At 47.9% G+C, this 15,000-nt stretch overlaps 1 protein-coding gene across 1 annotated transcript in view; it reads left to right on the forward strand.

Annotated features, from left to right (window-relative positions):
• The first annotated feature begins 783 nt into the window (after nucleotides 1–783).
• Nucleotides 784–15,000, forward strand: part of LOC124022753 (maternal embryonic leucine zipper kinase-like) — a 36,163-nt gene continuing 21,946 nt past the window's right edge. The window contains exons 1-12 of the mRNA XM_046337442.1: nucleotides 784–915; nucleotides 1,653–1,728; nucleotides 1,886–1,971; nucleotides 2,211–2,327; nucleotides 2,917–3,060; nucleotides 4,430–4,498; nucleotides 5,697–5,789; nucleotides 7,170–7,268; nucleotides 9,520–9,588; nucleotides 10,490–10,588; nucleotides 13,094–13,180; nucleotides 14,912–15,000. The exon at nucleotides 14,912–15,000 is cut by the window's right edge and continues 4 nt beyond it. Coding sequence (XP_046193398.1) covers nucleotides 1,671–1,728; nucleotides 1,886–1,971; nucleotides 2,211–2,327; nucleotides 2,917–3,060; nucleotides 4,430–4,498; nucleotides 5,697–5,789; nucleotides 7,170–7,268; nucleotides 9,520–9,588; nucleotides 10,490–10,588; nucleotides 13,094–13,180; nucleotides 14,912–15,000 — 1,010 coding nt within the window. The 5' untranslated portion in view covers nucleotides 784–915; nucleotides 1,653–1,670. The remainder of the gene's footprint in view (nucleotides 916–1,652; nucleotides 1,729–1,885; nucleotides 1,972–2,210; nucleotides 2,328–2,916; nucleotides 3,061–4,429; nucleotides 4,499–5,696; nucleotides 5,790–7,169; nucleotides 7,269–9,519; nucleotides 9,589–10,489; nucleotides 10,589–13,093; nucleotides 13,181–14,911) is intronic.

Here is a 15,000-nt window from a genome sequence, read left to right on the forward strand (position 1 = left end):
CCAGAGGATAGTGGAGCCCAGAGGATAGTAGAACCCAGAGGGTAGTAGAACCCAGAGGGTAGTGGAACCCAGAGGATAGTGGAGCCCAGAGGATAGTGGAGCCCAGAGGGTAGTGGAGAACCTTCAAGCCCAGAGGGTTAGTGGAGAACCTTCAAGCCCAGAGGATAGTGGAGAACCTTCAAGCCCAGAGGATAGTGGAGAACCTTCAAGCCCAGAGGGTTAGTGGAGAACCTTCAAGCCCAGAGGATAGTGGAGAACCTTCAAGCCCAGAGGGTTGTGGAGAACCATAAAGCCCACTTGCGGCTGCCCAGGTTATGCACGTGACAACGTAATTTTGCTGAGTCTACCTTTAAATCTAGAATGTTATGAATGGTCAGTCCTCGCATCCATAGCTTCGTCTATGAATTTGAGAGTGATTACTTTTCTCCAGTCCCAATCTTCAGCTTTTTACCGAAACAGTGGCGTGGAGTGGCTTTGTTATTGTTTCAACCGCTGATTGGCCCTTTAAAGTTAGGTTTGTGGGCTAGAATGATCTGATCCAAGATCCTGTAGTTAGGGACTTATAGTGTAGAATCTGTTTTATAGATTCTACACTATAAGAATCTATAAAGGGGTAGGCCGTCATTGTAAATAAGAATTTGAGAATTTGAATTTAAGAATTTGTTCTTAAATTACTTTCCTAATTAAATAAAGTTTAAATAAAAAAATATATTTAAAAAATAATACATTTTATAGATGCAGTGCCATTACTCAACGATAGAGGGAGGAAGTAGATACGTTGGATGCAGACACCGGAAGTAGATACGTTGGATGCAGACACCGGAAGTAGGACATTGCGTCACTGCGGTGGGGAATTCAAACTTCGACAACAGGACATCACTGAGCGAGAGGGCTGGAAATATTACAAAATACTAAGTATATATTTACACATTCGTGATTACTTTTTTTTGCTTTCCTCACTATATCCAAGTTTTGTATTTATTTTAAGGTAGGTTCGACGCTTTAGCATAGGATGACTTAGTTAGCCAAACTGTACAAAAGTATCGTTAGCCTAGCTAACGTTAGCATACTTGTTGCTATCTGGTTTGAATTGATAAGTCACAGCTTACTACCGTGTTTGGTTACATGTTAGAAGTGTAATTATTGTTCTTCTTTTGTCATCTTATGCGTTGATACATTTAGATTGTTAAGTTAACATGAGCTTATCGACTATTTCAAAGGAGACCGAAGGTTGTTTTTTATTTTATCTTTATTTAACCAGGCAAGTCAGTTAAGAACAAATTCTTATTTTCAATGACGGCCTGGGAACAGTAGGCTAACTGGTCTAGGAACAGTGGGTTGCCTTGTTCAGGGGCAGAACGACAGATTTGTACCTTGTCAGCTCGGGGGTTTGAACTTGCAACCCTGTCAGGTCTGGTTGGGATGTTGTTTTAACCAGCAGTAGCCACCTATCAGGTCTGGTTGGGATGTTATTTTAACCAGCAGTAGCCACCTATCAGGTCTGGTTGGGATGTTATTTTAACCAGCAGTAGCCACCTATCAGGTCTGGTTGGGATGTTGTTTTAACCAGCAGTAGCCACCTATCAGGAACTAACCTTCTGGAGCCTTTCAGCTAAATGTCGCTGTGTGTTTTTGTTTATCGCGGTTGAAAGGTTGTGTTTTCGGCGAAGATGGACAGCGCGGCGGAACTCCTCAAGTACTATGAAGTCTACGAGACCATCGGCTCCGGTGAGACACTTCAACACAACCATCTGTACCGACACGAGCCACCAGGAATGTGTGTGTGTGTTATCCATTCTGGTGGGTGGGTGTTAACCGTTCTGATCGATGGGTGTGGTCTCTCATCTGACCTGCTATTCTGCTGGGTGTGTGTTGTGTCCTACAGGAGGATTTGCTAAGGTCAAGCTGGGTCGCCACATCCTGACGGGAGAGAAGGTGGCCATTAAAATCATGGAGAAGAAGGAACTGGGGGTGAGTCTTTCTCTCTCATATACTGCTCTCTCTCTGTCTGTCTCTCTCTCTCTTTCCCTTCCTCTCTCTCTTTCCCTTCCTCTCTCTCTTTCCCTTCCTCCCTCTCTCTCTCTCTCTCTCTTTCTGTTCTCTCTCTCTTTCTCAAGTCTCTACTATTTAGTGTGTTTTTACTGATGGTTTTAATCTAATGTAGATGGCTTGTAAAAGAAATAAACGTTCTTTTTTATTCTTCTGTGCAGGAGGACCTTCCTCGTGTGAAGGTGGAGATAGAGGCCATGAAGAGTCTGAGCCATCAGCATGTCTGTAGACTGTACCATGTTATCGAGACTAATACCAAGATATACATGATCCTGGAGGTAGGACCCACGTCAGCATGCCTGTATACTGTACCATGTTATAGACTCTGTAGACTGTACCATGTCTACAGGACCCACACATCAGACAGACCGGCCCCAATATGAACCTCTCTCCCCCTCGTCTTCTCTAGTATTGTCCTGGAGGTAGAACCCACATCAGACAGACCGGCCCCAATATGAACCTCTCTCTCTCCCTCGTCTTCTCTAGTATTGTCCTGGAGGTAGAACCCACATCAGACAGACCGGCCCCAATATGAACCTCTCTCTCCCCCTCGTCTTCTCTAGTATTGTCCTGGAGGTAGGACCCACATCAGACAGACCGGCCCCAATATGAACCTCTCTCCCCTCGTCTTCTCTAGTATTGTCCTGTAGGTAGGACCCACATCAGACAGACCGGCCCAATATGAACCTCTCTCTCCCCCTCGTCTTCTCTAGTATTGTCCTGGAGGTAGGACCCACATCAGACAGACCGGCCCCAATATGAACCTCTCTCTCCCCCTCGTCTTCTCTAGTATTGTCCTGGAGGTAGGACCCACATCAGATAGACCGGCCCCAATATGAACCTCTCTCTCCCCCTCGTCTTCTCTAGTATTGTCCGGGAGGAGAGCTGTTTGACTACATCATCGCTAAGGACCGTCTGTCTGAAGAGGAGACCAGAGTGTTCTTCAGACAGATCGTCTCAGCTCTGGCCTACGTCCACAGCCAGGGGTACGCCCACAGAGACCTGAAACCGGTAGGTAACCAGGGATACGCCCACAGAGACCTCAAACCGGTAGGTAACCAGGGATACGCCCACAGAGACCTCAAACCGGTAGGTAACTAGGGATACGCCCACAGAGACCTGAAACCGGTAGGTAACCAGGGATACGCCCACAGAGACCTCAAACCGGTAGGTAACCGGGGATATGCCCACAGAGACCTCAAACCGGTAGGTAACCAGGGGTACGCCCACAGAGACCTGAAACCGGTAGGCAACCAGGGATACGCCCACAGAGACCTGAAACCGGTAGGTAACCAGGGATACGCCCACAGAGACCTGAAACCGGTAGGTAACCAGGGATACGCCCACAGAGACCTGAAACCGGTAGGTAACCAGGGATACGCCCACAGAGACCTCAAACCGGTAGGTAACCAGGGATACGCCCACAGAGACCTCAAACCGGTAGGTAACCAGGGATACGCCCACAGAGACCTCAAACCGGTAGGTAATACTCATTGTTAAAATCATGAACTATCCCTTTATCATGACTCTGAACCAAACGGACGCGTTATGAAAACAAGACAGATTTCAGACACTGGTTGTCTGTGTGGTTGTCTGTGTGGTTGTCTGTGTGGTTGTCTGTGTGGGCGTCTCTGGTTGTGTGGGTGGGTGTCTCTGGTTGTCTGTGTGGGTGTCTCTGGTTGTCTGTGTGGGTGTCTCTGGTTGTCTGTGTGGGTGTCTGTGTGGGTGGGTGTCTCTGGTTGTCTGTGTGGGTGGGTGTCTGTGTGGGTGGGTGTCTCTGGTTGTCTGTGTGGGTGGGTGTCTGTGTGGGTGGGTGTCTCTGGTTGTCTGTGTGGGTGGTTGTCTGTGTGGTTGTCTGTGTGGGTGTCTGAACTACCCACTGGTGGTGATGGTGCTGAATCTCTCTCTCTCTTCTCTCTCCCCTCTGTCTCTCTCCCTCTGTCTCTCTCCCTCTTTCTCCCCCCTCTCTTCTTTCTCCTCTCTCTCTGCCTCTCTCCCTCCCCTCTTTCTCTCTCATCTCCCCTCTCTCTCTCTGCCTCTCTCTCTCTCTCTCCCTCTCTCCTCCCCTCTCTCTCTCTCTCTGCCTCTCACTCTCTGCCTCTCTCCCTCCCCTCTTTCTCTCTCATCTCCCCTCTCTCTCTCTGTCTCTCTCTCTCTCTCTCTGCCTCTCTCTCTCTGCCTCTCTCTCTCTCCCTCTCTCCTCCTCTCTCTCTCTCTGCCTCTCACTCTCTGCCTCTCTCTCTATGCCTCTCTCTCTCTGCCTCTCTCTCTATGCCTCTCTCTCTCTGCCTCTCTCTCTTCTCTCTCTCCCTCTCCTCTGTCTCTCCCTCTCTCCTCCCCTCTTTCTCTCTCATCTCCCCTTTCTCTCCTCCTCCCTCAGGAGAACCTGTTGATAGATGAAGACCACAACCTGAAACTGATCGACTTTGGTCTCTGTGCCAAACCAAAGGTAACCACACTGTCATGTCGTCTCAGTGATATGTGTCAAGGCTTAGTGGTCATTGTCTGTAAATATATAGATTTGATCCGTGTGTTCTGTGTGCAAAGTCCTCCTTATTAATCACTGTGTTTATAGAGGGGGATAATGACCTGTTGTGGTCCATTCTCATCACAGTCTGTCTTTATAGGGGGGTCTGGGATATGAGTTAATGACCTGTTGTGGTCCAGTCTAATCAGTCTGTCTTTATAGGGGGGTCTGGGATATGAGCTGATGACCTGTTGTGGTCCAGTCTAATAACAGTCTTTATAGGGGGTCTGGGATATGAGCTGATGACCTGTTGTGGTCCAGTCTAATCAGTCTGTCTTTATAGGGGGTCTGGGATATGAGTTAATGACCTGTTGTGGTCCAGTCTAATAACAGTCTTTATAGGGGGTCTGGGATATGAGCTGATGACCTGCTGTGGTCCAGTCTAATAACAGTCTTTATAGGGGGTCTGGGATATGAGTTAATGACCTGTTATGGTCCAGTCTAATAACAGTCTTTATAGGGGGTCTGGGATATGAGCTGATGACCTGTTGTGGTCCAGTCTAATCAGTCTGTCTTTATAGGGGGTCTGGGATATGAGCTGATGACCTGTTGTGGTCCAGTCTAATAACAGTCTTTATAGGGGTTCTGGGATATGAGCTGATGACCTGTTGTGGTCCAGTCTAATAAGTCTTTATAGGGGGTCTGGGATATGAGCTGATGACCTGTTGTGGTCCAGTCTAATAACAGTCTTTATAGGGGGTCTGGGATATGAGCTGATGACCTGTTGTGGTCCAGTCTAATAACAGTCTTTATAGGGGGTCTGGGATATGAGCTGATGACCTGTTGTGGTCCAGTCTAATCAGTCTGTCTTTATAGGGGGTCTGGGATATGAGCTGATGACCTGTTGTGGTCCAGTCTAATAACAGTCTTTATAGGGGGTCTGGGATATGAGCTGATGACCTGTTGTGGTCCAGTCTAATCAGTCAGTCTTTATAGGGGGGTCTGGGATATGAGCTGATGACCTGTTGTGGTCCAGTCTAATAACAGTCTTTATAGGGGGGTCTGGGATATGAGCTGATGACCTGTTGTGGTCCAGTCTAATCAGTCTGTCTTTATAGGGGGGTCTGGGATATGAGCTGATGACCTGTTGTGGTCCAGTCTAATCAGTCTGTCTTTATAGGGGGGTCTGGGATATGAGCTGATGACCTGTTGTGGAAGTCCAGCCTATGCTGCTCCTGAACTCATCCAGGGTAAAGCCTACATCGGCTCGGAGGTGAGACACCCGGTGGGGGGAGTTTAATATGTCTGGGTGTGTGAATATAATGAGTGTGTGTGTGTGAGGTCACTTAGAAATGTACTTGTTTGTGTAAGAAAAGCAACAAAATATATTTTATAAATAATGTCCATTTAAAATAACATCAAATTGATCAGAAATGAAGTGTAGACATTGTTAATGTTGTAAATGACTATTGTAGCTGGAAACGGTAGAATTGTTATGGAATATCTACAGAGTCCCACTATCAGCAACCATCACTCCTGTGTTCCAATGGCACGTTGTGTTAGCTAATCCAAGGACAGAGGCCCATTATCAGCAACCATCACTCCTGTGTTCCAATGGCACGTTGTGTTAGCTAATCCAAGGACAGAGGCCCATTATCAGCAACCATCACTCCTGTGTTCCAATGGCACGTTGTGTTAGCTAATACAAGTTTGTTATTTTAAAGGGCTAATTGATCATTAGAAAACCCCTTTTGCAATTATGTTAGCGCAGCTGAAAACTGTTGCTCTGATTAAAGAAGCAATAAAACTATCTGTATCTGGAGCATCAGCATTAGTGGGTTTGATTACAGGCTCAGAACAGCGCAAACTGGCTCTAACCAGAATAGAAAGAGGAGTGGGAGGCCCCGGTGCACAACTGAGTAAGAGGACAAGTACATTGGAGTGGCTAGTTTGAGAAACAGACGCCTCACAAGTCCTCAACTGGCAGCTTCATTAAATAGTACCCGCAAAACACCCGTCTCAACGTCAACAGTGAAGAGGTGACTCCGGGATGTTGGCCTTCTAGGCAGAGTTCCTCTGTCCAGTCTCAACGTCAACAGTGAAGAGGAGACTCTGGGATGCTGGTCTTCTAGGCAGAGTTCCTCTGTCCAGTCTCAACGTCAACAGTGAAGAGGAGACTCCAGTATTTTGGCCTTCTAGGCAGAGTTCCTCTGTCCAGTCTCAACGTCAACAGTGAAGAGGAGACTCCGGGATGCTGGCCTTCTCGCATGGAACAGCCATCATCCCTCAGAACAAGAATAGACTGATGGCCATTTTGAGCCTGAATCGAACCCGCAGATGCTATTATTTTAATGGACAAAAAATGTGCATTTTCTAATTGACCACAAACCTTTGAACGGTAGTTTGTGTGTGTTGTGTTACTAGGCTGCTGTGTGGAGTATGGGGGTGCTGCTGTGTGGATATGTGTGTGTGTGTTGTGTTACCAGGCTGCTGTGTGGAGTATGGGGGTGCTGCTGTGGAGTATGGGGGTGCTGCTGTGTGGAGTATGGGGGTGCTGCTGTGTGGAGTATGGGGGTGCTGCTGTGTGGAGTATGGGGGTGCTGCTGTATGGGGGTGCTGCTGTGTGGATATATAATGTGTGTTGTGTTACCAGGCTGATGTGTGGAGTATGGGGGTGCTGCTGTTTGCTCTGCTCTGTGGATATCTGCCCTTTGATGACGACAACTGTATGGTCCTCTACAGGAAAATCACCGTAAGTTACTGTCTGTATTGGTCAAGTTACATGGTGGCTAGCCAGGTATCCAAGGTAACGTGACAGAACATGGTTGTTAGCTAGGTATCCAAGGTAACGTGACAGAACATGGTTGTTAGCCAGGTATCCAAGGTAACGTGACAGAACATGGTTGTTAGCTAGGTATCCAAGGTAACGTGACAGAACATGGTTGTTAGCCAGGTATCCAAGGTAACGTGACAGAACATGGTTGTTAGCCAGGTATCCAAGGTAACGTGACAGAACATGGTTGTTAGCTAGGTATCCAAGGTAACGTGACAGAACATGGTTGTTAGCCAGGTATCCAAGGTAACGTGACAGAACATGGTTGTTAGCCAGGTATCCAAGGTAACGTGACAGAACATGGTTGTTAGCTAGGTACCCAAGGTAGCGTGACAGAACATGGTTGTTAGCTAGGTATCCAAGGTAACGTGACAGAACAAGGTTGTTTAACAAATGGTTCAGCCAGCTAGTAGTTTTAGGACGGACAGCTATTTCTGACACGGTAGAAGATAAAACATTTAGTGCCACTAATATAGTTCAGAACTGTTCAACCTTGACAGTTGGTTTTCTCTGGAGGAAATGTGACAGTTGGTTTTCTCTGGAGGAAAGGGTTCAACCGTGACAGTTGGTTCTCTCTGGAGGAAAGGGTTCAACCGTGACAGTTGGTTCTCTCTGGAGGAAAGGGTTCAACCGTGACAGTTGGTTTTCTCTGGAGGAAAGGGTTCAACCGTGAGTTGGTTTTCTCTGGAGGAAATGTGACAGTTGGTTTTCTCTGGAGGAAAGGGTTCAACCGTGACAGTTGGTTTTCTCTGGAGGAAATGTGACAGTTGGTTTTCTCTGGAGGAAAGGGTTCAACCGTGACAGTTGGTTTTCTCTGGAGGAAACACGTTCAACCGTGACAGTTGGTTTTCTCTGGAGAAAGACGTTCAACCGTGACAGTTGGTTTTCTCTGGAGGAAAGACGTTCAACCGTGACAGTTGGTTTTCTCTGGAGGAAAGGGTTCAACCGTGACAGTTGGTTTTCTCTGGAGGAAAGACGTTCAACCGTGACAGTTGGTTTTCTCTGGAGGAAAGACGTTCAACCGTGACAGTTGGTTTTCTCTGGAGGAAAGACGTTCAACCGTGACAGTTGGTTTTCTGGAGGAAATGTGACAGTTGGTTTTCTGGAGGAAAGGGTTCAACCGTGACAGTTGGTTTTCTCTGGAGGAAAGGGTTCAACCGTGACAGTTGGTTTTCTGGAGGAAAGGGTTCAACCGTGACAGTTGGTTTTCTCTGGAGGAAAGGGTTCAACCGTGAGTTGGTTTTCTCTGGAGGAAATGTGACAGTTGGTTTTCTCTGGAGGAAAGGGTTCAACCGTGACAGTTGGTTTTCTCTGGAGGAAATGTGACAGTTGGTTTTCTCTGGAGGAAAGGGTTCAACCGTGATAGTTGGTTTTCTCTGGAGGAAAGGGTTCAACCGTGACAGTTGGTTTTCTCTGAAGGAAAGGGTTCAACCGTGACAGTTGGTTTTCTCTGGAGGAAAGGGTTCAACCGTGACAGTTGGTTTTCTCTGGAGGAAAGGGTTCAACCGTGACAGTTGGTTTTCTCTGGAGGAAAGGGTTCAACCGTGACAGTTGGTTTTCTCTGGAGGAAAGGGTTCAACCGTGACAGTTGGTTTTCTCTGGAGGAAAGGGTTCAACCGTGAGTTGGTTTTCTCTGGAGGAAATGTGACAGTTGGTTTTCTCTGGAGGAAAGGGTTCAACCGTGACAGTTGGTTTTCTCTGGAGGAAATGTGACAGTTGGTTTTCTCTGGAGGAAAGGGTTCAACCGTGATAGTTGGTTTTCTCTGGAGGAAAGGGTTCAACCGTGACAGTTGGTTTTCTCTGAAGGAAAGGGTTCAACCGTGACAGTTGGTTTTCTCTGGAGGAAAGGGTTCAACCGTGACAGTTGGTTTTCTCTGGAGGAAAGGGTTCAACCGTGACAGTTGGTTTTCTCTGGAGGAAAGGGTTCAACCGTGACAGTTGGTTTTCTCTGGAGGAAAGGGTTCAACCGTGACAGTTGGTTTTCTCTGGAGGAAAGGGTTCAACCGTGACAGTTGGTTTTCTCTGGAGGAAAGGGTTCAACCGGGACAGTTGGTTCTCTCGGTTTGGGAATCGTATTAAAACCAGATTCATATTTGTTTTCTCTATTTGGTATTAAAGCTAGATTCAAAGCCTCTGGTGTAAACTAACCTACGTGTTTTTACTGTTCTAGAGAGGTAGTTACAACAACCCTCATTGGCTGTCTCCTGGGAGCATCCTGCTACTCAACCAGATGATGCAGGTACACACACACACACACACACACACACACACACACACACACACACACACACACACACACACACACACACACACACACACACACACCCAAACCTCCTCTTGCTCTTTGATTTTGACGTGTGATCAGGTTTGGTATAGTAGTCGTTATTGATTGTGTGACATCAGGTTTGGTATAGTAGTCGTTATTGATTGTGTGGTATAGTAGTAGTTATTGATTGTTTGGTATAGTAGGAGTTATTGATTGTGTGTGTGTAGGTGGATCCTAAGCATCGTGTGACCATCAGGTTTGGTATAGTAGGAGTTATTGATTGTGTGGTATAGTAGTAGTTATTGATTGTTTGGTATAGTAGGAGTTATTGATTGTGTGTGTGTAGGTGGATCCTAAGCATCGTGTGACCATCAGGTTTGGTATAGTAGGAGTTATTGATTGTGTGGTATAGTAGTAGTTATTGATTGTTTGGTATAGTAGGAGTTATTGATTGTGTGTGTGTAGGTGGATCCTAAGCATCGTGTGACCATCAGGTTTGGTATAGTAGGAGTTATTGATTGTGTGGTATAGTAGTAGTTATTGATTGTTTGGTATAGTAGGAGTTATTGATTGTGTGGTATAGTAGTAGTTATTGATTGTTTGGTATAGTAGGAGTTATTGATTGTGTGTGTGTAGGTGGATCCTAAGCATCGTGTGACCATCAGGTTTGGTATAGTAGTAGTTATTGATTGTGTGGTATAGTAGTAGTTATTGATTGTTTGGTATAGTAGGAGTTATTGATTGTGTGTGTGTAGGTGGATCCTAAGCATCGTGTGACCATCAGGTTTGGTATAGTAGGAGTTATTGATTGTGTGGTATAGTAGTAGTTATTGATTGTTTGGTATAGTAGGAGTTATTGATTGTGTGTGTGTAGGTGGATCCTAAGCATCGTGTGACCATCAGACAACTCCTAGACCATCCCTGGACGATGTCTGGCTATGGCACCCCTGTAGAGTGGTACAGCACGCAACCTGTAAGAACACACACACACCTACACACACACACCTACACACACACACCTACACACACCTACACACACCTACACACACACCTACACACACCTACACACACACCTACACACACACCTACACACACCTACACACACACCTACACACACCTACACACACACCTACACACACACCTACACACACCTACACACACACCTACACACACACCTACACACACACCTACACACACCTACACACACACCTACACACACACCTACACACACCTACACACACACCTAGACACACACCTACACACACCTACACACACACCTACACACACACCTACACACACCTAGACACACACACCTACACACACCTAGACACACACACCTACACACACCTAGACACACACACCTACACACACCTAGACACACACCTACACACACACACCTAGACACACACACCTACACACACACCTACACACACAACTACACACACACCTACACACACACACCTACACACACACCTAGACACACACACCTAGACACACACACCCACACACACACACACCTAGACACACACACCCACACACACACACACCTAGACACACACACCTACACACACACACCTACACACACCTAGACACACACCTAGACACACCTACACACACACCTACACACACACACACCTAGACACACACACCTAAACACACCTAAACACACACACACACACACACACACACCTACACACACCTAAACACACCTAAACACACCTACACACACCTACACACACCTACACACACCTACACACCTAAACACACCTAAACACACCTAAACACACCTAGACACACCTAGACACACCTAAACACACACACACACCTACACACACCTAAACACACACACACACATACACACACCTAGACACACCTAAACACACACCTACACACACCTACACACACCTAAACACACCTACACACACACCTACACACACACACACACACACCTACACACACTTAAACACACCTAGACACACCTAAACACACACACACACCTAAACACACCTAAACACACCTACACACACACCTACACACACCTAAACACACCTACACACACACACACACCTACACACACCTAAACACACCTAAACACACCTACACACACACCTACACACACCTACACACACCTACACACACCTAAACACACCTAAACACACACACACACCTACACACACCTAAACACACCTAAACACACCTACACACACACCTACACACACACCTACACACCTACACACACCTACACACACCTAAACACACCTAAACACACCTAAACACACCTAAACACACCTAAACACACACACACACCTACACACACCTACACACACACACCTACACACACACACACACCTAAACACACCTACACACACACACCTACACACACACACCTACACACACACACCTAGACACACACACCTAGACACACACACCTACACACACCTAAACACACCTACGCACACCTACACACACCTAAACACACCTACGCACACCTACGCACACCTAAACACACCTACGCACACCTACACACACCTAAACACACCTACACACACCTAAACACACCTACACACACCTAAACACACACACACACCTAAACACACACACACACACCTAAACACACACACACACACCTAAACACACACACACCTACACACACACCTACACACACACACCTAAACACACACACGTACACCTAAGAACCCCCAAACGCACCTCTAAGAACCCCCAAACGCACCTCTAAGAACCCCCAAACGCACCTCTAAGAACCCCCAAACGCACCTCTAAGAACCCCCAAACGCACCTCTAAGAACCCCCAAACGCACCTCTAAGAACCCCCAAACGCACCTCTAAGAACCCCCAAACGCACCTCTAAGAACCCCCAAACGCACCTCTAAGAACGCACCTCTAAGAACGCGCCTAAGAACCCCCAAACGCACCTCTAAGAACGTGCCTAAGAACCCCCTAAACGCACCTCTAAGAACTCCCAAACCCCTCTCTCTCCCCCCTCTCCCCTCTCCTCCCTCTCCCCCTCTCTCCCCTCTCTCTCCTCTCTCTCTCCCTCTCTCCTCTCTCCTCTCTCTCTCCTCCCTCTCTCCTCCCTCTCTCTCCTCTCTCTCCCTCTCTCCCTCCCTCTCTCCTCCTCTCCTCCTCTCTCTCCTCCTCCCTCTCTCTCCTCTCTCTCTCCTCTCTCTCCTCCTCTCCTCCCTCCCTCTCTCTCTCTCTCCTCCCCTCTCTCTCCTCCCTCTCTCTCTCTCTCTCCTCCCTCTCCCCCTCTCCTCCCTCTCCCCCTCTCCTCTCTCCTCCCTCTCTCCTCTCTCTCCTCCCTCTCCTCCCTCTCTCTCCTCTCTCTCCTCCTCTCTCTCCTCTCCCTCCTCCCTCTCTCTCCTCCCTCCCTCTCCTCCCTCTCTCTCCTCCCTCTCTCCCTCTCCCCCCTCCTCTCCCCCTCTCCCCTCCCCTCTCCATCTCATCTCATCTCCTCTAGTTGGGTTATATAGATGAGGACTGCATCACTGAGATGTCCGTCAGCCAGAAGATCTCCAGACAGAGCACCCTGCAGCTGGTCAATGAGGTGGGTGGGGCTGTATTTTATTCCTCAGTAGAGGTAAGGGGTACGGGGGGTGTCCTCAGTAGAGGTAAGGGTCGCGGGGGTGGGGGGTCCTCAGTAGAGGTAAGGGGTACGGGGGGTCCTCAGTGGAGGTAAGGGGTACGGGGGGGGGTCCTCAGTGGAGGTAAGGGGTACGGGGGGGGGGTCCTCAGTGGAGGTAAGGGGTACGGGAGGGGGGGGTCCTCATTGGAGGTAAGGGGTACGGGGGGGGTCCTCAGTGGAGGTAAGGGGTACGGGGGGTCCTCAGTGGAGGTAAGGGGTCGCGGGGGGTCCTCAGTGGAGGTAAGGGGTACGGGGGGGGGGGGGGTCCTCAGTGGAGGTAAGGGGTACGGGGGGGGGGTCCTCAGTAGAGGTAAGGGGTACGGGGGGTTCACATAGACTTCCAGTCATTGAGTCAAAGAGCGATTTTTTTATTTTTAAAAGTCTCGGCAGAAATAGATTTATGTGTTTTCCACAATGTAGAAGCTAAATGAATATAGGTGGAGACAGTGTGTGTGTGTGTGTGTGTGTGTGTGTGTGTGTGTGTGTGTGTGTGTGTGTGTGTGTGTGTGTGTGTGTGTGTGTGTGTGTGTGTGTGTGTGTGTGTGTGTGTGTGTGTGTGTGTGTGAGGTATTGACGGGTTTCGCCAGTAGATGGCAGTATAACACAGCTGCTGACAATTTAGTTTAAACATTAATTCATCAGACGTCTGTGTGTGTAGATATGTTTTCTCTAGATAGATGGATATATAACACACACACACACACACACACACACACACACACACACACACACACACACACACACACACACACACACACACACACACACACACACACACACACACACACACACACACACACACACACACACACACACACACACACAGCCAAAAGAACTCCTTCTCCATCCAGGGTTTTTCTTTATTTCTACTATTTTCTACATTGTAGAATAATAGTGAAGACATCAACACTATGAAATAACACATATGGAGTCATGTTGTAACCAAAATAATGTGATTTAATTTTTCTATATATACACACTGTGTGTGTGTGTGTGTGTGTGTACAGTGGAAGTACGACCAAACTACTGCCACCTACCTGTTGCTGCTTTCTAAGAAACAGAGAGGGAAACCTGTCCGGATCAGGCCTCAACTTCCTGTCTGTGATGTCATGTCCTGTTCACCTCAACGCCTGGGAGTACAGGTCAGAATCTACTGCTACCTCTCTTCTCTGTCCCTCTCTTCTCTCTCTCTCCCCTCTGTCTCTCTCTCCTCTCTCTCTCCCCTCTGTCTCTCTCTCCTCTCTCTCCCATCTCTCTCCCTCCTCTCTTTCTCTCCCTCCCTCCTCTCTCCTTCATCTCTCCTCTCCTTTCCTCCCCCTCTCTCTCCCTCCTCTCTCTCTCTCCCTCCTCTCTTTCTCTCCCTCCCTCCTCTCTCTCTCCCTCCCTCCTCTCCTTCATCTCTCCTCTCTCTCTCCCTCCTCTCTTTCTCTCCCTCCCTCCTCTCTCTCTCTCTCTCCCTCCCTCCCTCTCTCTCTCTCTCTCCTCTCTCTCTCTCTCTCTCTCTCTCCCCCCTCCTCTCTCTCCCCCTCCCCCTCTCCCCCTCCTCTCTCCATCTCTCCTCCATCTCTCCTCCGTTGCCTTGAAAAGTGAATAAACATATTTGTTCCTTTTGTCTTCCTCCCTCTTCTCTCGATCTCCCTCCTGTCTAAGAAGACTCTACTCTTCGATGATGATGATGATGATGATGCTGAGGACCGTTGCTATGATGACGACCTGCCCTGGGTTCCGCTCACACCCCAGCA

The sequence above is a fragment of the Oncorhynchus gorbuscha genome, unplaced genomic scaffold (assembly GCF_021184085.1).
Source record: "Oncorhynchus gorbuscha isolate QuinsamMale2020 ecotype Even-year unplaced genomic scaffold, OgorEven_v1.0 Un_scaffold_1411, whole genome shotgun sequence".
Classification (NCBI taxonomy): domain Eukaryota; kingdom Metazoa; phylum Chordata; class Actinopteri; order Salmoniformes; family Salmonidae; genus Oncorhynchus; species Oncorhynchus gorbuscha.